The sequence below is a fragment of the Thalassophryne amazonica genome, chromosome 3 (genome assembly GCF_902500255.1).
Source record: "Thalassophryne amazonica chromosome 3, fThaAma1.1, whole genome shotgun sequence".
Classification (NCBI taxonomy): Eukaryota; Metazoa; Chordata; class Actinopteri; order Batrachoidiformes; family Batrachoididae; genus Thalassophryne; species Thalassophryne amazonica.
Window position 1 is genome coordinate 36,587,122 of NC_047105.1, and position 21,187 is coordinate 36,608,308.

General features: G+C 41.7%; 2 protein-coding genes across 3 annotated transcripts in view; one reads left to right on the plus strand and one right to left on the minus strand.

Moving 5' to 3' along the window:
- Positions 1 to 308: 308 nt before the first annotated feature.
- Positions 309 to 21,187, minus strand: part of LOC117506546 (glutaminase kidney isoform, mitochondrial-like) — a 67,962-nt gene continuing 47,083 nt past the window's right edge. Inside the window, exons 14-18 of one of the 2 annotated variants that reach the window (XM_034166053.1) lie at positions 16,033 to 16,125; positions 15,446 to 15,507; positions 14,934 to 15,010; positions 8,261 to 8,324; positions 309 to 702 (exon numbers count right to left, since the gene is read on the minus strand). In XM_034166053.1, coding sequence (XP_034021944.1) covers positions 558 to 702; positions 8,261 to 8,324; positions 14,934 to 15,010; positions 15,446 to 15,507; positions 16,033 to 16,125 — 441 coding nt within the window. In that variant the 3' untranslated portion in view covers positions 309 to 557. Of the gene's footprint in view, positions 703 to 7,801; positions 8,141 to 8,260; positions 8,325 to 14,933; positions 15,011 to 15,445; positions 15,508 to 16,032; positions 16,126 to 21,187 lie in introns of those variants that run through there. The other variant, XM_034166052.1, reaches the window with a different exon arrangement.
- On the plus strand, positions 9,786 to 13,217 carry LOC117506547 (DELTA-stichotoxin-Hcr4b-like). Its single transcript, XM_034166054.1, has 3 exons — positions 9,786 to 9,952; positions 10,456 to 10,543; positions 12,754 to 13,217. The coding sequence occupies exons 2-3, from the start codon at positions 10,473 to 10,475 to the stop codon at positions 13,178 to 13,180; spliced, it is 498 nt and encodes a 165-aa protein (XP_034021945.1). The 5' UTR covers positions 9,786 to 9,952; positions 10,456 to 10,472; the 3' UTR covers positions 13,181 to 13,217.

Genomic DNA, 21,187 nt, shown 5'->3' on the forward strand with positions numbered 1-21,187 from the left:
GGACCAGGTTTAAGAAACACTAAATTAGGATTTATTTTTTTCTCTATGATGTCATATACCACAATGCTTAATTTTCTCTCTCTCTCTCTCTGGTGTTACAAGACAAATAAGCGATTGTTTATGATGTCATAGGTCAGGAAAGGTCAGTTTTCATCTATGATGTCATAAAACAAGAAGGTTCAGGAAATTTTCCTCTGTGATGTCATAAGACAATTAGATCAGTCTATTATGATGTCACTGGGCAAGACTGTTAAAATTGATGATGGTGAGTAACAAACAAACAAACAAGACATACCTCTCATCCAAATTTCACTGAAATACGTTTACTTTTTATTTTTTTCACAGAAAACATAATTTACATGCTGAATTCTCCACATTGCAAGCATTCTGGACTTTAGCAGAGGTATTACTGCTGCTGACTGCCCTTCTAGTTATTCTTACAGTCAAGTAACTAGGATGCAAAGGCATTCTGTTCTCTGCTTGGTGCTCCAAATGTTTTGTTTGGTGCATTTCCAAATGTGAGAAGTGTCTTGACATGCTGTGGCCTTTGTAGATTGTCACACCATGCCCTCGACGGGATTGACTTTCTGCGGGTTCTCAGTATCGCTGTGCTGCCTGCAGACCCGCTGATAGTCCTTCAGCATCGCGACCACAGCATCATGTCCAAACTGCATGGCATCGTCCACTGGCAGGTTCCCCCACCTGCATGCCACAACAACCACCACACACAGCAGGTGACATCAGTGACGAGATTACGGTGTATCCATGTATTCTGTCTCTGGTGCTCCTCAGAACACAAAGGACAGAAGGTGCAGGTCTTACCTGTCTTGTACAAATGGATTAACTTTGCAGGTTTCAGTGAGAAATTTCACCACTTCGATGTGACCTGAAAATAATCAGATTCAGGTGAGACACTCAAGCGAGTGATGACTGCAGCTTTCACCGTCACACAAATGCCAGTACCCACTTAGTCAGACACCACTTGATCAATTTATACATTTAATGTTATGGGCTTCAGCTGCACTGCAGGCCAGTTGCCATGGTTACTGAGGTTAGGCCAGTCTGACCCCAAAGGCTGCAGCATTTGTACAGATTTACATTCATCTTTCATCTAAAACTCAGTGTACTGACTTATTTGTGGTTATGTTTTCACACATTTATTAATATAAATAAATGCAACAGCTTCCAAGAATAACCCTGTTAATGGCTGTTTTATCATACAGTTGTGTAGTTACTCTTTGAAACAAAAGGTTACAGATCTCTAATTTCGTGTTGAGGTGACACTGTTTACATTTAGATTTAAAATTCAGTGCAAAGAGTCACAGAGCAACGGCGATCACCTTAGTACACTCAACAAAATTATAAACGCAACACTTTTGGTTTTGCTCCCATTTTGTATGAGATGAACTCAAAGATCTAAAACTTTTTCCACATACACAATATCACCATTTCCCTCAAATATTGTTCACAAACCAGTCTAAATCTGTGATAGTGAGCACTTCTCCTTTGCTGAGATAATCCATCCCACCTCACAGGTGCAAGATGCTGATTACACACCATTATTAGTGCACAGGTGTGCCTTAGACTGCCCACAATAAAAGGCCACTCTGAAAGGTGCAGTTTTATCACACAGCACAATGCCACAGATGTCGCAGGATTTGAGGGAGCGTGCAATTGGCATGCTGACAGCAGGAATGTCAACCAGAGCTGTTGCTCGTGTATTGAATGTTCATTTCTCTACCATAAGCCGTCTCCAAAGGCGTTTCAGAGAATTTGGCAGTACATCCAACCAGCCTCACAACTGCAGACCACGTGTAACCACACCAGCCCAGGACCTCCACATCCAGCATGTTCACCTCCAAGATCGTCTGAGACCAGCCACTCAGACAGCTGCTGAAACAATCGGTTTGCATAACCAAAGAATTTCTGCACAAACTGTCAGAAACCGTCTCAGGGAAGCTCATCTGCATGCTCGTCGTCCTCATCGGGGTCTCGACCTGTCTCCAGTTCGTCGTCGTAACCGACTTGAGTGGGCAAATGCTCACATTCGCTGGCGTTTGGCACGTTGGAGAGGTGTTCTCTTCACGGATGAATCCTGGTTCACACTGTTCAGGGCAGATGGCAGACAGCGTGTGTGGCGTCGTGTGGGTGAGCGGTTTTCTGATGTCAATGTTGTGGATCGAGTGGCCCATGGTGGTGGTGGGGTTATGGTATGGGCAGGCATCTGTTATGGACGAAGAACACAGGTGCATTTTATTGATGGCATTTTGAATGCACAGAGATACCGTGACGAGATCCTGAGGCCCATTGTTGTGCCATACATCCAAGAACATCACCTCATGTTGCAACAGGATAATGCACGGCCCCATGTTGCAAGGATCTGTACACAATTCTTGGAAGTTGAAAATGTCCCAGTTCTTGCATGGCCGGCATACTCACAGGACATGTCACCCATTGAGCATGTTTGGGATGCTCTGGACCAGCGTATACGACAGCGTGTACCAGTTCCTGCCAATATCCAGCAACTTCGCACAGCCATTGAAGAGGAGTGGACCAACATTCCACAGGCCACAATTGACAACCTGATCAACTCTATGCGAAGGAGATGTGTTGCACTGCATGAGGCAAATGGTGGTCACACCAGATACTGACTGGTACCCCCCCGCAATAAAACAAAACTGCACCTTTCAGAGTGGCCTTTTATTGTGGACAGTCTAAGGCACACCTGTGCACTAAACATGGTGTCTAATTAGCATCTTGATATGGCACACCTGTGAGGTGGGATGGATTATCTCAGCAAAGAAGAAGTACTCACTATCACAGATTTAGACTGGTTTGTGAACAATATTTGAGGGAAATGGCGATATTGTGTATGTGGAAAAAGTTTTAGATCTTTGAGTTCATCTCATACAAAATGGGAGCAAAACCAAAAGTGTTGCGTTTATATTTTTGTTGAGTGTAGATCCATGATTTTTTATCTTCACGTGTGTGGTCTCTCAGGTTTTGGAAACCTAAAGATAATTTTAAAATCCTGTCGTGTGAACCAGGCTTAAGGTGCAGTTCCATCCAGAGATGGGAGTTGTGTTTGTGTTGGCGTTCCTCCTGTCCTGTGCCCCAACAGCAATTCTTGTATATTTGTCCGTGAATTGTTCTGTGAATTATTTCTGTAATTTATGTTTGTAGCATGGCCCAAGCAGAGGGTCACCCCTTTGAGTGTGGTCTGCTTGAGGTTTCTTCCTCAGAGGGAGTTTTTCCTTACCACTGTTGCTCTGGGGGTTGGTAAGTTTAGACCTTACCTGTGTGAAGCACCTTGAGGCAACTCTGTTGTGATTTGGCGCTATATAAAGGAAAATAAATTTAAATAAACTGAAATAAAGCAGAACAGCTGAATTAATCGTATTTGGTTTGTATAACACACAGAACTGTTTGTAGCTGTGCACACGGCGCTGATAATGTCACATTTGCATGAAACAACACAATTAGGGATTTAAAGGCAAACAGCAGCAGAGAGATGACATCAGCTCGGGAAACTAACAGCTGTTTCCAGATCAATATGAAATAGAAAATGGTGTCTTCAACACAAAATAAACTCCAAAGTCCAACAAACAAGCAGAGTTTAGGAAATCAGGCTGACGTGCAGGACCCCTTATGATATTCACCGTACATACAGACATGATTGGACCTCCAACAGCAGCAGGCTCTTGGATCAGATAAGCCCGGTTCAGTTTAATTCATTTGACTTATGCAATACCAAATCTCACAACGTCATATGAGCAAGGATTAAACCTTCCCCACCCTGCAACTCACAGTTCTTCAGGAACATTCTACTTTTTAAATGTTCATAATGAAAGTCATCTGTTTTTTGTTCTGTTTTTGTCTTCTGAACACCCCCACAATCAAAATGCTGTTTAAGGCCTCAAACATACTGCAAGCGTCATGTTCACATCAGGGCTACACTGTGTGTTGATTTTAACTGAGGCGTCCATGTAAACCAGGGGTGGGCAACTTGTTCCAGAAAGGGCCAAGAGGGTGCAGGTTTTCTTTGCAGCCACTGACTCCACCAGGTGATTTCACTGATTAACTTGTTCCAGAAAGGGCCAAGAGGGTGCAGGTTTTCTTTGCAGCCACTGACTCCACCGGGTGATTTCACTGATTAACATGATCAGTTAATCAGTGAAATCACCCGGTGGAGTCAGTGGCTGCAAAGAAAACCTGCACCCTCTTGGCCCTTTCTGGAACAAGTTGCCCAACCCTGGTGTAAACAAATTAAACCTTGCAGACCACCAGCATGCAGGATGTATCTCAGAAACATCCCAGACATGTGTGTTGAATGGCGTGAGCTACACCCCTCCAGAAAACAGAACTGGAGCCTATTTTTTGCACATTTTGGCAACATACCAGTAACATTAAAGCTGTACAACCTTTCAAATTTTTAAGATTTAACTCATAACACCACCACTATAATTTTATTTATTAGCCTTTAAATCAGGGATTCATAATATGGCATTCCCAATATGATCAAAATTTGCGTTGTCTAAAAACATCAATAAATAGTTCACCTGAACTTTAAAAGAATAGGCAGCCTTGAATTACTTACAACAGTGACCCATACAGTCTATGACAGTGACGTCATAGATCACGTGGAGGCTTCCCCCGATTTGTGTGAGAGATGCTGTGAAGCACATCATGACAGCCAATCATAGTAGAGAGGCACGGTGACATCTGCTGGCTGCTCTCTTGAATAAAACAATCACACATGGTGGAAAACACTCTGCAATGGCTTAGTTCTGTATAAATCTAATGTTTCTCATATATTTTGGAAAGGTTGGTGAGAAATAAACACTTCTAAATCTAAAAACTCTGTTTCCGAAATCAGATCGCACCTCTGAAGTGATTTACAAGACATCTTATAGATGTTAGCGTGAACCAATGTTGTCATAGTTACTTAGAAAGGTTACTTTATTAGTTACTTTTTACAGTTACATTTTGTTATGGGTGGTTAGAAAGCTCCTCGGTGGCAAGGCTCCTGGGGTGGATGAAATCCGTCCTGAGTACCTTAAGTCTCTGGATGTTGTGGGGCTGTCTTGGCTGACACGCCTCTGCAACATCGTGTGGCGATCGGGGACAGTGCCTCTGGATTGGCAGACCGGGGTGGTGGTCCCTCTGTTTAAGAAGGGGGACCGGAGGGTGTGTTCCAACTATAGGGGGATCACACTCCTCAGCCTCCCCAGTAAGGTCTATTCCAGAGTACTGGAGAGGAGAATTCGACCGATGGTTGAACCTCGGATTCAGGAGGAGCAGTGTGGTTTTCGTCCTGGTCGCGGCACACTGGACCAGCTCTACACGCTCCATCGGGTGCTCGAGGGTTCATGGGAGTTTGCCCAACCAGTCCACAATTTTATAACACATTTAAAAAATAAACCAACATTATAATGCTTGAATTTCATTAGAAAGTATATTTTGCCAGTTTTGTGAAATTTGAAAGGCCGTACACTTTTAAATAATTGACACCTTTTACTGGACTTTCAGTGACTGTGGAAGAACTCATAGCCATGAAAAATATAAACACAATTTTTTAAAACCATTACAGTAGCCGAAAAAAGTCTCCTGAGCGCTGTCCAGTTACAAGAAATCACTTTCTGCTCTTCACTTTTCCAAATGCTCCTCAGCTAAACCCAAATGGAGCTCTGCGACCTACAAGATCTGGATTATAAAAATAATCTAACAAAATACTATGTATAGCTATAATTTATATTTTTTAAGTTTATATATTATTAAATGTTCAACATGAATTGTGTTGTCAGTTGACAACCGTATCAGCAAAACGAGCCAGTTAAAAAAAAATGTACCCACACACACGCACACAAAAGCCCAAACTGAATGCACACTGTAAAACAGTCACAAAATATACAGTGTGAAATAAAAGTCATTAACAAGGACAAATGACAGGGAAAGACTGAGAAACGAAGGAGACCTGTTTTTATTTTTTCTTTTGACTGTTTTGTCACCGCAAGGAGCTCGTCACCTGAAGAAGTACAGAATACCTGAAGTACCCAAAGCTACGTGACAACCACAATTTTATAAGTTTTAGTATTTGTGTGGTTCTACAAAGTTTGACAGATCCACTCCAGGGACAAAACCAACCTTTACACCAAGTTTTAATATTTAAAAAGCAAAGCAATAATAATAATAATAATAATAAAATGTTATGTTACAATCTTCAAGCAGCATCAGTGTGCAAAGATGTAACAAGGCTGAATGCGAGTCAGGTGAGTCATGAAACACGTGAAGCTGCTGGTAGTGAAAACAGATGTCAGATGTGTTCTCTGAGGGGTAATTGCCAGGAGTGACACCAGGTCACTGGTTTGTCTGTGCCTACTGCTGTTCCTCAGGTAGTTCTTTAGGCCACACAGACTTCAGTTCTTTCCACGAACCATTTCAGCAACTGGAAACAACACTCACTGCACTACAACGTCATCATTGATGCTGAAAATCTCATCCATGCCTTTGTCTCCCCTAGGCTTGACTACTGTAACTCCCTGCTCTTTGGGATCTCTGGAAAAAAACTCTTCAAAGGCTCCAATACATTCAAAACTGTGCAGCTAGAATTCTGATGAGAGTACATAAACAGGAGCACATTGCACCTATACTCCATAAGCTTCACTGGCTCCCCATCACAGAATCCATTTTAAGATTGCTTTCAATACCCACCAATGCATCCATGGCAATGCCCTCACATACCTCAAAGACCTCCTCACTCCACACATATCCTCCCATTCATACAACACTAATCTCTGTCCCCCTCGCACCAAATTTCACACCATGGGAGACAGGGCCTTCTGTTCAGCTCCCTGACCATCTGAGGGAGTTTTTTTTAAAGCTTCCACAAACTGTGGAAGCTTTTAAAAAAGCCTCAAGATTTACCTGTTTAGACAGGCCCGTCATAGGTCTCAATAATTTGAATCTGTTGCATCTTAGTCTTTTTATTCTATTTTATTATTTTATCTTAGTTTTATTCTGTTTGGTGACATTTTATCTTAAGATTTTCTGTTTTTAATTCTCTTATTTATCCTTGTTTTTTTTCCTGTAGCACTTTGAGATTTTTAATAATGAAAGGTGCATTATACATGAAAATTATTATTATTATCCTGACATTGTTGAACATGATGTCATTGAATGTCACATTACAGTCATTTTGAGTGTAATGTGACACAAAACACAAAAACAATAAGTTCTCTTGATGAATGTTTATTTTCTTTTATGAGTGAAATATTGATCTAATCACATAAATCTGAAAATGCCACAAAACTGAAAGGATGATGCCATTGCCCTGCCTCTGTAACATGTTGTTAACAGTCTAATTTAGCATATTATTTTTTTTTTCTTGTTGATGGCGTCCTCCAGCTTTTTTTTTTTTTTTTTTACAAAAGTATTCTCAATGTCAGTTTTACTTAATAGTATGTTCCTACATGTACAACCCTAGTTCCAGTGAAGTTGGGATATTGTGTAAAATGTAAATAAAAACAGAATCCAATGATTTGCAAATCATCTTCAACCTATATTCAATTGAATACACCACAAAGACAAGATATTTAATGTTCAAACTGATAAACTTTATTGTTTTTGTGCAAATATTTGCTCATTTTGAAATGGATGCCTGCAACATGTTTCAAAAAAGCTGGGACAGTGGTATGTTTACCACTGTGTTAAATCATCTTTTCTTCTAACAACACTCAGTAAGCATTTGGGAACTGAGGACACTAATTGTGAGTGTCATGATTGGTACAAAAGGAGCATCTGCTGAATTCTCCACATTGCAAGCATTCTGGACTTTAGCAGAGGTATTACTGCTGCTGACTGCCCTTCTAGTTATTCTTACAGTCAAGTAACTAGGATGCAAAGGCATTCTGTTCTCTGCTTGGTGCTCCAAATGTTTTGTTTGGTGCATTTCCAAATGTGAGAAGTGTCTTGACATGCGGTGGCCTTTGTAGATTGTCACACCATGCCCTCGACGGGATTGACTTTCTGCGGGTTCTCAGTATCGCTGTGCTGCCTGCAGACCCGCTGATAGTCCTTCAGCATCGCGACCACAGCATCATGTCCAAACTGCATGGCATCGTCCACTGGCAGGTTCCCCCGCCTGCATGCCACAACAACCACCACACACAGCAGGTGACATCAGTGACGAGGTTACGGTGTATCCATGTATTCTGTCTCTGGTGCTCCTCAGAACACAAAGGACAGAAGGTGCAGGTCTTACCTGTCTTGTACAAATGGATTAACTTTGCAGGTTTCAGTGAGAAATTTCACCACTTCGATGTGACCTGAAAATAATCAGATTCAGGTGAGAGACTCAAGCGAGTGATGACTGCAGCTTTCACCGTCACACAAATGCCAGTACCCACTTAGACACCACTTGATCAATTTATACATTTAATGTTATGGGCTTCAGCTGCACTGCAGGCCAGTTGCCATGGTTACTGAGGTTAGGCCAGTCTGACCCCAAAGGCTGCAGCATTTGTACAGATTTACATTCATCTTTCATCTAAAACTCAGTGTACTGGCTTATTTGTGGTTATGTTTTCACACATTTATTAATATAAATAAATGCAACAGCTTCCAAGAATAACCCTGTTAATGGCTGTTTTATCATACAGTTGTGTAGTTACTCTTTGAAACAAAAGGTTACAGATCTCTAATTTCGTGTTGAGGTGACACTGTTTACATTTAGATTTAAAATTCAGTGCAAAGAGTCACAGAGCAACGGCGATCACCTTAGTACACTCAACAAAAATATAAACGCAACACTTTTGGTTTTGCTCCCATTTTGTATGAGATGAACTCAAAGATCTAAAGATCCAAATGGAGCTCTGCGACCTACAAGATCTGGATTATAAAAATAATCTAACAAAATACTATGTATAGCTATAATTTATATTTTTTAAGTTTATATATTATTAAATGTTCAACATGAATTGTGTTGTCAGTTGACAACCGTATCAGCAAAACGAGCCAGTTAAAAAAAATGTACCCACACACACGCACACAAAAGCCCAAACTGAATGCACACTGTAAAACAGTCACAAAATATACAGAGTGTGAAATAAAAGTCATTAACAAGGACAAATGACAGGGAAAGACTGAGAAACGAAGGAGACCTGTTTTTATTTTTTCTTTTGACTTTTGTCACCGCAAGGAGCTCGTCACCTGAAGAAGTACAGAATACCTGAAGTACCCAAAGCTACGTGACAACCACAATTTTATAAGTTTTAGTATTTGTGTGGTTCTACAAAGTTTGACAGATCCACTCCAGGGACAAAACCAACCTTTACACCAAGTTTTAATATTTAAAAAGGAAAGCAATAATAATAATAATAATAAAATGTTATGTTACAATCTTCAAGCAGCATCAGTGTGCAAAGATGTAACAAGGCTGAATGCGAGTCAGGTGAGTCATGAAACACGTGAAGCTGCTGGTAGTGAAAACAGATGTCATTCATGTCAAAATAAAGCATTCCTCTAAAACAGCTCACATGCAATCAATAATTCATCACGCACACACTGCACATTAAATTCATATTTTAAAGTTATGATTCTGAAAAGATGCACAATTTTACTGCACAATATACTTCCTTTTTTCTCTCAAATCCACCTTATGAACTGGTTCTCTGATTGTGTTCCCATTACACATAAAAAAGCTCCAAATACAGCCATTCCAAACAGAAGCTTGAGCTGATGCAGTCAGCCTGATCCAATCACATCACGTAATTGTGATCAGCTGCTTCTGGAAACAATTCCAGGAGCTGAAGACAGGCGATAAGGAAGGAGTCAGCTGGGGCCTAAAACTGCTGATAAACTAAGTCAATAAAAGCACCCCCCACTTCTGACAGGACTTCAGTACCACATCATCTCCAGCCAGCTCAAAAACTGGTCCCAGAACCTGTTGGCTCAGGTAATCAGCGGTTTTAGTTCCCAGATGATGCTAATCCTTCTGTTTTTGTAACAATCTGGGGTGATGATCTCAACACTTTAAAGTTATTTTGTAATCTGAAGAAGGCAATGGGAATAACTTTGTTTGTCCAACTTAATTTTTTAATGTGGCTAACTGCTAAATACAGTGACTGAAGGAAAAAATGGAATGTAACTTGCTTTTAACTAAAAATCAAATTAAATGTCAAAGGTTGAAAAATATATGGTTCAATCCAATTAAGTAAAGCATTTTATTAATTTGGTTCAGTAGCTCTTATGTAATTATGGTCTTGACTGGTAGCAATTTTTATATATATATATATATATATATATATATATATATAGTAATTAAAACCTACATGATACTGAACTGCATTTGTCCTATACTTTAAAACTGGATTTTCTTTAATTCACTTTTCATCTGTGCTGTAATCACAAAGACTTCACAATTACTCTAAGCTAAATAGTGGCTTTAATTGTCTCTAGTTTCGGTCCTACGCCTAATGATGCCTCACCGCAGCTGTGCTGTTGAGATTCATAACAAGTCTTACTGCTACACTCTGACTAACCCAAGGTAAGTATTTGTTACTGCTCCTAAGAATTAATCTCATTTCTGTGAAATGGGATTAATCAAGACAACTGACTCTTGTGGCTGTTTAATATTGGGCTGTAAGTGGCTTCATTGGAAAGGAGGCTGAAAGCGTCTTGAAATTGCATATTTAAGTGGCTGGACAAAAGTGTGGTATTTAAATGACTCTTGGAAGCCATTAAATGTTGTACCCTTGCACAACTACTCTACCACTGAAATGGCACTAGGCACGCGCACGAACAAACCGTCTGTGAGGAAATGTGCCGATGTCTGGAGTTATGCTGTATTTTGTGGGCATGTCCTGTCTCTGGCAATCAGTCTGTGAGCAGGACTTTGGACTGTATTTAAAAACAATTGAGAGAATTTAAGGAGTGAGCAGCTGCCTGCAGTCAGGCTGCACAGCCTTTTTTTTTTTCTTCTGTGCTCTCTTTGAGCGTGTAGTTTTACTGCATTGTGTACACAGTATAAAAACAATCTTGTGTGATCTATACTTCGGGAACAATGGAACACAGCAGGAATCATAAATTGGCGTCGGGTAACGTTGTATTGTGAGGGTGTGGCTTCAGTTGCATTGAGTACCGTTGCTTTGCCCTGACTTGCGTTGAAACCACTTCTTTCTACGTCGAGCACAGGACGCAGAAAAAATTAAACGTTTAATTTTTGGCATCCGACTGGCTTCGTCCTTTGTGTCCCTCAGTGTTCTGGCATTGAGCTACATCGTCTCTGCACTAGGTTGCATCCACGTGGCGTTGTCATGACGCAACTCAAAGCGGGCCAGGTGTGAAAGGGGCTGTACTTAAAGGGAACTAACTTTGAATTTCTTTACAAAGCAGTGTTAACACTTAAATCTGCTACACTTTTTAAAAAAATTAATTCTGGTAGCTGTGGTCGAGGGGAATGTTTTAAAAATTAGTGAATATGTACATGGCTCTACATAAAATATGTATTTTACAGTTTAAACATATTATACTGGATGCTTCCTGACGCAATAACACATTATATTGCATGGGTGGGGTTTGAACCAGGGAATACTTCACACTGAAACAAAGCACACAAACCACTTGGCCTGAGGGAACCGAATCAGTCCACCTCCTGTTTGAAATTAAAACTTTTTTTGCTGTAACATTGCGATTATATAAACGTAGATTAAATTGTTACTGTATGTAGTATGTTACCTACTAACAAATAGTTATTTTCTATCTTAGCCCTTTTTTATTTTTGCATGTTAATTACAATGCAAATATATGGGCTACTGTCTATTGAGGAGATAAAATCTCTGAAAAATGGTCAACTTTGTTTAAATATCTTCAAAATGTAGTTTAAACAGACAAATCATCTTTTTTCAAACCTTTAATTTACTGTATCTGAATATTATCTGTAAAGTCTGAAACAATAGTAAAATTCAACATTAACAGTGTCATGTAGTAATTTTAACTATTGTACAGTTTTTGGTATGCATGTTGAAACTACTCACTTGTAAATTGTACAATGGTATATGATTAACATTTGTACTGTTCAGTTTCATTCTACATCTTACAAATTACTGCTATAAATTAAATGCTATTCATTGTTCTCTTTAGCATTATATATGTATATATGTATATATGTATATATATATATATGTATATATGTGTATATATATATATATATATATATATATATATATATATATATGTGTGGTTTTTTTTTGGGTTTTTTAACAAGAGTTCTGTTAAGTGTAATATATCAAACTTGTGTATAGCTCAGCTGAAATCCAGAATGAGAATAACCACCAGACATTAGCAGTCTAATAATTTAGGGCTGGAGTGGAAGGTGGACCTCTAATGGTGGTCTCTGAACTGCACTAGTTGACCGCCAGACCTTTTCCTTAATGTTAACTGTTGGCATTGTGACAATAATCTTCACCCTCTGACCTTTGTGACTCTGTTAAAGACTGAGATTCTAAAAGGTTTAATTTGAAGGACTATCTGAACCAGGGGTGCTCAAGTTCAGTCCTCGAGAGCTACCTTCCTGATACTCTTAGTTGTCTCCCTGCTCCAACACACCTGAATCCAATAAGACTCGTTAGCAGGCTTTTAATGAGCCTTTCATTGGATTCAGGTGTGTTGGAGCAGGGAGACAACTAAGAGTATCAGGAAGGTAGCTCTCAAGGACTGAACTTGAGCACCCCTGATCTAAACTCTTTGTCTGTCCAGGGTGTTCATCGAGAACGGCTGCTGTGATGTTCCTCTGGCACCCTCAGTGGGTCCCTCCTCCACCGCAAACGCATTCTTCAATAAGACCACTGGTGCCGCTACGGGAGCAGTGGGCGTCTTCACTTACGACTTATTCAACCCCGATCTCCACGACTACAGCCACATCATGGCTGTCATGTACTCTGTGCCCTTCGACAGAGTGCTCCACCACAACTGGTTTGCCGTTGGAATCTTTGAGCGCAGCACAGAGTGCAACTATGCCCTATATGACATGATGTATAACGCAACAGAAAACGGCTTTGTAAGGGCAAAGGGCGAGGGTTCGTACGTCTCCTATGAGGGGACTTACATTAACGTGAGGGCCAGCATGTCAGAGGAGTGTGAGGCGGTGTTAAAGGTGGAAGTTAGTGACACTGGCATGTATTGAGTACAGTAGAAAACAATCTGCCAATAAAATGGAACATGAGAAAGGACTTGCACTGGTGTCAATTTAAAGTTGTGTCCAAATGAAAATCTTACTCTGCCAAAATGAGGTTGTGCCAAAGAATTTATTTTAAAGTGGCTCCAATTAATGGAGATTCTATTGTCCCAGTTGATCTAGGATCTAGCTTAGACATGTGACTCATTTAGGAGAGGATAACTAGACTAATATAAACACAAAATGTGCTAAAATCTCTATCTGGGACCAAGAGCCTGACAAGGACCACCCCCTTAATATCCTGAGTTTAACTTATACGGCTGTATTTTCTAAACTGCAGCAGCTATAGATTTTCCAAGGTACTAAATATGTGCAGAATGACCAGTACATGTTTAGATTGGTCAGGAGTGTAAAATTTCTAATTTTGGCATTTTAAGAGAACTACTAGAAACCATTAGGCCAAATGACCCACATACAGTCTGGAATCACCACATATTTAGTAACTTAAACTTTCTAGGCTATTGGCTTTTTGGAAAGTTCCCCGATTTTAAACATTGAACATCTCTAGATACTGCTGTTTGCTAAAAGATTTTTTCACTTTAAATCAAAATCCCATTTATAAGTGACTGAAAACAAAACTTCATTTGGCAAATGTTCAATTTTGGTGCACAGTAATAAGTTGACCCACTTATTTTAGCAATTTTCTTTTAAAATATCAATAGAAATTTCCACTTAATGACCCTTTCAAACAGCAGGAAACATTTGTTCAACTCAAATCTGAAAGATGTGTGGAGTCAAAGCAGTATTAAGACTATGCTGCCTTACACCCTAGAGCAGAGGTCTTCAACTCGTTCCAGAAAGGGCCAAGAGGGTGCAGGCTTTCTTTGTAACCACCCCCTCCACCAGGTGATTTCACTGATTATCATTTTGAGCAGGTGGAATCAGTGAAATCACCTGGTGGAGGGGGTGGTTACAAAGAAAGCCTGCACCCTCTTGGCCCTTTCTGGAATGAGTTCAAAATCTCTGCCCTAGATAGCCACCAGGAATTAACAATAATTGACCCTGCTGGCTGCAAATTGAGTCAATGGATAGATTAATGAATCACAAATTGTGGATATTGATCAGTCGACAGGTATATGACTGGCTGTGTAAATGAATTTATATAGCGCTTTTCCATCTGCATCAGACGCTCAAAGTGCTTTACAATAATGCCTCACATTCACCCCGATGTGTGTGTGCGCTGCCATACAAGGTACTCAATACACACTGGGAGCAACTAAGGGATTAAGGACTTTGGCTATGTGACATAAATTGGCTTTGCCACATCAGCAGTCAACTCCAAATTTATACAAGTTAAATGAATGTTCTTGTGGCAGTAACCTTAGGTCAAAAGGATGTACAGTATTTTCATATGCCACAACAGATATGTGATATCATGATCCCACACTCATTTTAATGTTCCTCTACACTGTAAACAAGCATGACTTCAGGAAAAGAGGAACACATGCACGTCATTCCTTCCTAACAAGCAGGTGAAAGTGCATCAGACTGATGTCAATCATTAAACCTGTCTTGTTGCTGAATAGTCTCAATGTTTGGGTGTCAGCTGTAGGTTTTTTTTTTTATCTCAAGAGTTCAGAAAGTGAGCTATATCTAGCATTTATATTCTAATGTAGAGATGGGATATATATATTTTTGTGTATTTCAGGTTTCTTCAGTGAACATTAGTGAGAATTTGTGAATTATAATGTGTTGCACTCACCCTCTGCTGCTGCGATATGAAGTGCTGTCCTGGAGTCGTAGTCCCTCAGTCCCATGTCTATGGATGACAGTGCAGACCTGAGAGGTTAAAAGCATTTAACAGATTATTAATACACTGCATAAATCTGATATCCTTGCAAGCTCAGTCAAACAATGTAATCAATGCAGAAGCTTCTGTCAGCTTCTGGTTCTTTATTACCAACTGGTTAACTGTCTCATGACACAAACCTGTCATGTCGATGACATTGATCAGCCTATGGTAATCTGAAATACATGCACTACAGATCATCCTACTACCTCTATTTGTTCCAGTGTTGTTATGGAAAATGTGATTTAAAAAAAAAAAAACAAAAAAACTTTTTTGACCATTTGATGTCACATGAAGTCAATTGACATCATCATGTCACATATCTATCAGAAGATTGTATTGTGTTAGCTGAGTTATATACACTGGAAATTGTTTTATCAGTTTCAAAGTCTGACTAATTCTAATGACTTTTACTGATAATTTACCTTCTCAGGGCTGAGACATCTCCACTGGAGGCAGCAAACATCAAGTTGAAAACTGACTCATTCTGCAAAAAAAAATCACCATGAACACAGACACACTAAACACATTTAAGGCCCCATTTAAAAAAAAAAAAAAGTTTATCATCCCTGCCCGCATGCTGAAAACAGCCTACATCAATGTTTGTTTTTTATTTTGGAGAATTTCACTGACAGCAATACAGCTGGTGCAAGAACCGGCACGTCCGCTAGTTGGCGAGTATACTTTGGTCAAAGAGGTCACTGACAGCCACAGTCAATTGTTCCATCTCAATCACACACAGTACGCATGTTTATCACGCTACTAGCGTGCAGTACACTGACTGTATATACATGGAAACAAGATTTATTTTAAAAATATATTTTCAGTTCCCCACTTGGTATGCAGGTGCTGTATGTGTCATAAGAAAAAATAAAACATTTTTAAAAATCTGCCCACCCTCACCATTTTTCTCTAATATCAAGGATGATAAACTGTTTACTTTTTTTGGTGGTGTTGCTTTTTTATGGGGCCTAACATGCCAAAAGTGCAGAAAATATGGTAGCAAACTGACTCTGTCATCCCCGTCTTGCCGGCGAGGGTCCTGCTTCTTCACAAAGTGCCTCAAGTTGTCATAGTTGTGGAAATTGAAAAGAGACACAAGCTCCTGAAGACAATGACATACAGATAAAGAGGAAAATATCTTTCCTGTTATCCCTGAATTAAGACATGACAAAAGTAATGAGTTAATGAGAACAAAAGAATGAACTGCAAATTCAAACCTACAGGAAACTGATGTTACATCCCTTACAGTATAAAGTCTGGAACGGTAACTGTTGAATCTTGACAATGTCACTGTACAGAAATACAGCTTACTGTACTGTTCACAAATTTAAATAGAGCTGTCCAATGTAACATGTTACTGCTGCTGACTGTGCAGAAACAGTATTCACTCAGGTGTAATTCTACTTAAAACTACAACATGCAACTCTCTTTTAAGTATATTATCATTTCAGCTGTGGAATATGTGAACTATCTAGTACTTCCCATTTGTAAATTCTGCGCTTGAGTCCGTCAGGTTATACTTTACAGGAATTATTGGTGAAATTATATTGTACCTGCATTAACTCTCCACCAGGTGGAGATATTGCTCCATTTTAATAACCTTGGGACATAAGGAATGTGTTGCTTATAGTAGCAGACATAATTTATTTTTGTTTGTATTCCTATTGTTAATATTACACATCTATTTCTATTCTTATATTTCCTCTTGATTAGACTGCTTGTTTACTTATTCTTTATTTGCCTTTTTTCTTGTATTTTGTTATCTACTTTGCTGCTGGGTAGCACTGTTGTTTTACAACCAGAAAGTTCTGGGTTTGCTTCCTACCTGGTCCTTTCTGTTTGGTGGTTGCGTGTTCTCTCCATGTTTGCATGGGTTCTCTCCAGATGTTTTGTCTTCAGGTGAATTGGTGACTCTAAACTGACTGGAGGTGTGAGTGAGAGTGTGAATGTGTTTGCGATAGACTGGCGTCCTGTCCAGGGTTTACCTCGTCTCTCAACCACTGACTGTTGGAACAGGCTCCTGCATCCCCGTGACCCATAATTGCAATAAGAGGATTTACAAAATGGATATTGGTTATCATCCAATAATATATATTATTCTGAAATGGGCCATGAAATGGTAAAACGTGATGGAAATTATTGGTTTAGATAATAGGGTTTTAGAAAGGAAGTGCTTAGTAACATATGTCAATGGACGGTGACATTGTTTGACCTTTACTTTGGAGACCAAGCATTCAACACTGTCAAAACTATTCCAATTATTAATCCTGTTAGTTTTTAACAAATGGACTGCAATTATATAGATCTTTTCCACCTGCATCAGATGCTCAAAACGCTTTACACATCAGTGCCTCACATTCACCCCAATGTCAGGCTGCTGCCATGCAAGGCGCTCACTACACACCGCAACTAAGGGATTAAGGACCTTGGCCAAGGGCCCTTAATGATTTTCCAGTCAGGCTGGGAGTTGAACCGACGTTCGTCTGGTCTCAAGCCCAACACTTAACCACTAGACCATCACTCCCCCCAGACCATCACCTCCCTACCAAAATTGAAGCAACCCTAACGTTTGACCCCTGTAGACACTGAAATTGACCTTTGTCACCATTCTTGCTGTTTTTACCCCATCCATCCATCCATCCATTTTCTTCCGCTTATCCTAGGTCGGGTCGCAGAGGCAGCACCTCCCGATCCACACACACCTCCCCCAGCTCCTCTGGGGAACCCCGAGGCATTCCCAAGCCAGCTGAGAGATGTAGTCCCTCCAGCGTGATCCGGGTCTTCCCTGGGGCCTCCTCCCAATGGGACAAGCCCAGAACACCTCTCCAGTGAGGCGTCCAGGGGGCATCCGGAAAAGATGCTCGAACCACCTCAGCCGGCTCCTTTTGACGTGGAGGAGCAGCGGCTCGACTCCGAGCTCCTCCCGAGTGACAGAGCTCCTCACCCTATCTCTAAGGGAGCGCCCAGCCACCCTGCGGAGGAAACTCATCTTGCCCGCTTGTACTCGCGATCTTGTTCTTTCGGTCATCAGCCAAATCTCATGACCATAGGTGAGGGTCGGAATGTAGATCGATCGGTAAATCGAGAGCTTTGCCCCCCTGCTCAGCTCTCTCTTCACCACGACGATCCGATACAGCGACCGCATCACTGCAGACCGTGCACCGATCCATCTATCAATCTCACACTCCATCCGTCCCTCACTCGTGAACAAGACCCCGAGATACTTAAACTCCTCCACCTGAGGCAAGGACATCCCACCGACCTGAAGAGGGCAAGGCACCTTTTTCCGGTCGAGAAACATGGCCTCAGATTTGGAGGTGCTGATCTTCATCCCGGGCACTTCACACTCAGCTGCAAACCGCCCCATTGCACGCTGAAGGTCCTGGTTTGACGAAGCCAACAGGACCACATCATCTGCAAACAGCAGAGATGAGATTCTGTGGTTCCCAAACCAGACCCCCTCTACACCCTGGCTGCGCCTAGAAATTCTGTCCATAAAGGTAATGAATAGAACCGGTGACAAAGGGCAGCCCTGGCGGAGGCCAACGTGCACTGGAAACAGGTTTGACTCACTACCAGCAATGCGAACCAAGCTCCTGCTGCGATCGTACAGGGACCGGATAGCCCTTAGCAAAGGACCCTGGACCCCATACTCCCGGAGCACCCCCCACAGGGCGCCTCGAGGGACACGGTCAAACACCTTCTCAAGATCCACAAAGCACATGTGGACTGGTTGGGTGAACTCCCATGAACCCTTGAGCACCCGATGGAGGGTGTAGAGCTGGTCCAGTGTGCCGCGACCAGGACGAAAACCACACTGCACCTCCTGAATCAGAGGTTTGACTATCGGTCGAATTCTCCTCTCCAGCACCTTGGAATAGACCTTACTGGGGAGGCTGAGGAGTGTGATCCCCCTGTAGTTGGAACACACCCTCCGGTACCCCTTCTTAAACAGAGGGACCACCACCCCAGTCTGCCAATCCAGGGGTACTGTCCCCGACCGCCACGCGATGTTGCAGAGACATGTCAACCAAGACAGTCCCACAACATTCAGAGACTTAAGGTACTCAGGACGGATTTCGTCCACCCCAGGAGCCTTACCACCAAGGAGCTTTCTGACCACCTCGGTGACTTCTGCCTGGGTGATGGATGAGTCCGCCTCTGAGTCCCCTTTCTCTGCTTCCTCTTCTGTTTTTACCCCATAACTCCAGAACATTCAGTCATAGATAGTCCAAACTATACCTTTTTGGGATCTTTATGTTCAGACAAATAATGTGATATACACTCAGCAAAAATATAAATGCAACACTTTTGGTTTTGCTCCCATTTTGTATGAGATGAACTCAAAGATCTAAAACCTTTTCCACATACATAATATCACCATTTCCCTCAAATATTGTTCACAAACCAGTCTAAATCTGTGATAGTGAGCACTTCTCCTTTGCTGAGATAATCCATCCCACCTCACAGGTGTGCCATATCAAGATGCTGGTTAGACACCATGATTAGTGCACAGGTGTGCCTTAGACTGTCCACAATAAAAGGCCACTCTGAAAGGTGCAGTGTTGTTTTATTGGGGGGGGGATACCAGTCAGTATCTGGTGTGACCACCATTTGCCTCATGCAGTGCAACACATCTCCTTCGCATAGAGTTGATCAGGTTGTCAATTGTGGCCTGTGGAATGTTGGTCCACTCCTCTTCAATGGCTGTGCGAAGTTGCTGGATATTGGCAGGAACTGGTACACGCTGTCGTATACGCCGGTCCAGAGCATCCCAAACATGCTCAATGGGTGACATGTCTGATGAGTATGCCAGCCTTGCAAGAACTGGGACATTTTCAGCTCCCAAGAATTGTGTACAGATCCTTGCAACATGGGGCCGTGTATTATCCTGCTACAACATGAGGTGATGTTCTTGGATGTGGCACAACAATGGGCCTCAGGATCTCGTCACGGTATCTCTGTGCATTCAAAATGCCATCAATAAAATGCACCTGTGTTCTTTGTCCATACGCCTGCCCATACCATAACCCCACCGCCACCATGGGCCACTCGATCCACAACATTGACATCAGAAAAGCGGTCACCCACACGACGCCACCCACGCTGTCTGCCATCTGCCCTGAACAGTGTGAACCGGGATTCATCCGTGAAGAGAACACCTCTCCAATGTGCCAAACGCCAGCGAATGTGAGCATTTGCCCACTCAAGTCGGTTACGACGACGAACTGGAGTCAGGTCGAGACCCCGATGAGGACGACGAGCATGCAGATGCGCTTCCCTGAGACAGTTTATGACAGTTTGTGCAGAAATTCTTTGGTTATGCAAACCGATTGTTTCAGCAGCTGTCCGAGTGGCTGGTCTCAGACGATCTTGGAGGTGAACATGCTGGATGTGGAGGTCCTGGGCTGGTGTGGTTACACGTGGTCTGCGGTTGTGAGGCTGGTTGGATGTACTGCCAAATTCACTAAAACGCCTTTGGAGACGGCTTATGGTAGAGAAATGAACATTCAATACACGAGCAACAGCTCTGGTTGACATTCCTGCTGTCAGCATGCCAACTGCACGCTCCCTCAAATCTTGCGACATCTGTGGCATTGTGCTGTGTGATAAAACTGCACCTTTCAGAGTGGCCTTTTATTGTGGGCAGTCTAAGGCACACCTGTGCACTAATCATGGTGTCTAATCAGCATCTTGATATGGCACACCTGTAAGGTGGGATGGATTATCTCAGCAAAGGAGAAGTGCTCACTATCACAGATTTAGACTGGTTTGTGAACAATATTTGAGGGAAATGGTGATATTGTGTATGTGGAAAAGTTTTAGATCTTTGAGTTCATCTCATACAAAATGGGAGCAAAACCAAACACCTGTCGGTTGCGTCATTCGCCTGTGAGCAGATTTTTATTGCAAATAAAATATCTGAACGATTTGGAGCTTTGCTGCATCAAATTTTTCCAGAAGCTGTGAGAGACCTCCAGGTGGACACCATTCAGAAAATTCAGATGGCTTTCAGGGATGATTTTATGGGGATTACACAGATTAAGGAGTGCTCCAGCCGGTTCAAAGACCGCCCACAGCGGCTGAGAGCGCGGCGCACTCCGAGCGCCGATCGACAGGCTGAAACAACCAGATCATTTCCAAAGTGAAGGCTTTGTTGATCC

Coding starts and splice junctions, on each gene's coding strand:
- LOC117506547 (XM_034166054.1), top strand. CDS start 10,473: ATGATGCCTCACCGCAGCTGTGCTGTTGAGATTCATAACAAGTCTTAC. Junction 10,544..12,753: donor TACACTCTGACTAACCCAAG/GTAAGTATTTGT, acceptor TTGTCTGTCCAG/GGTGTTCATCGAGAACGGCT.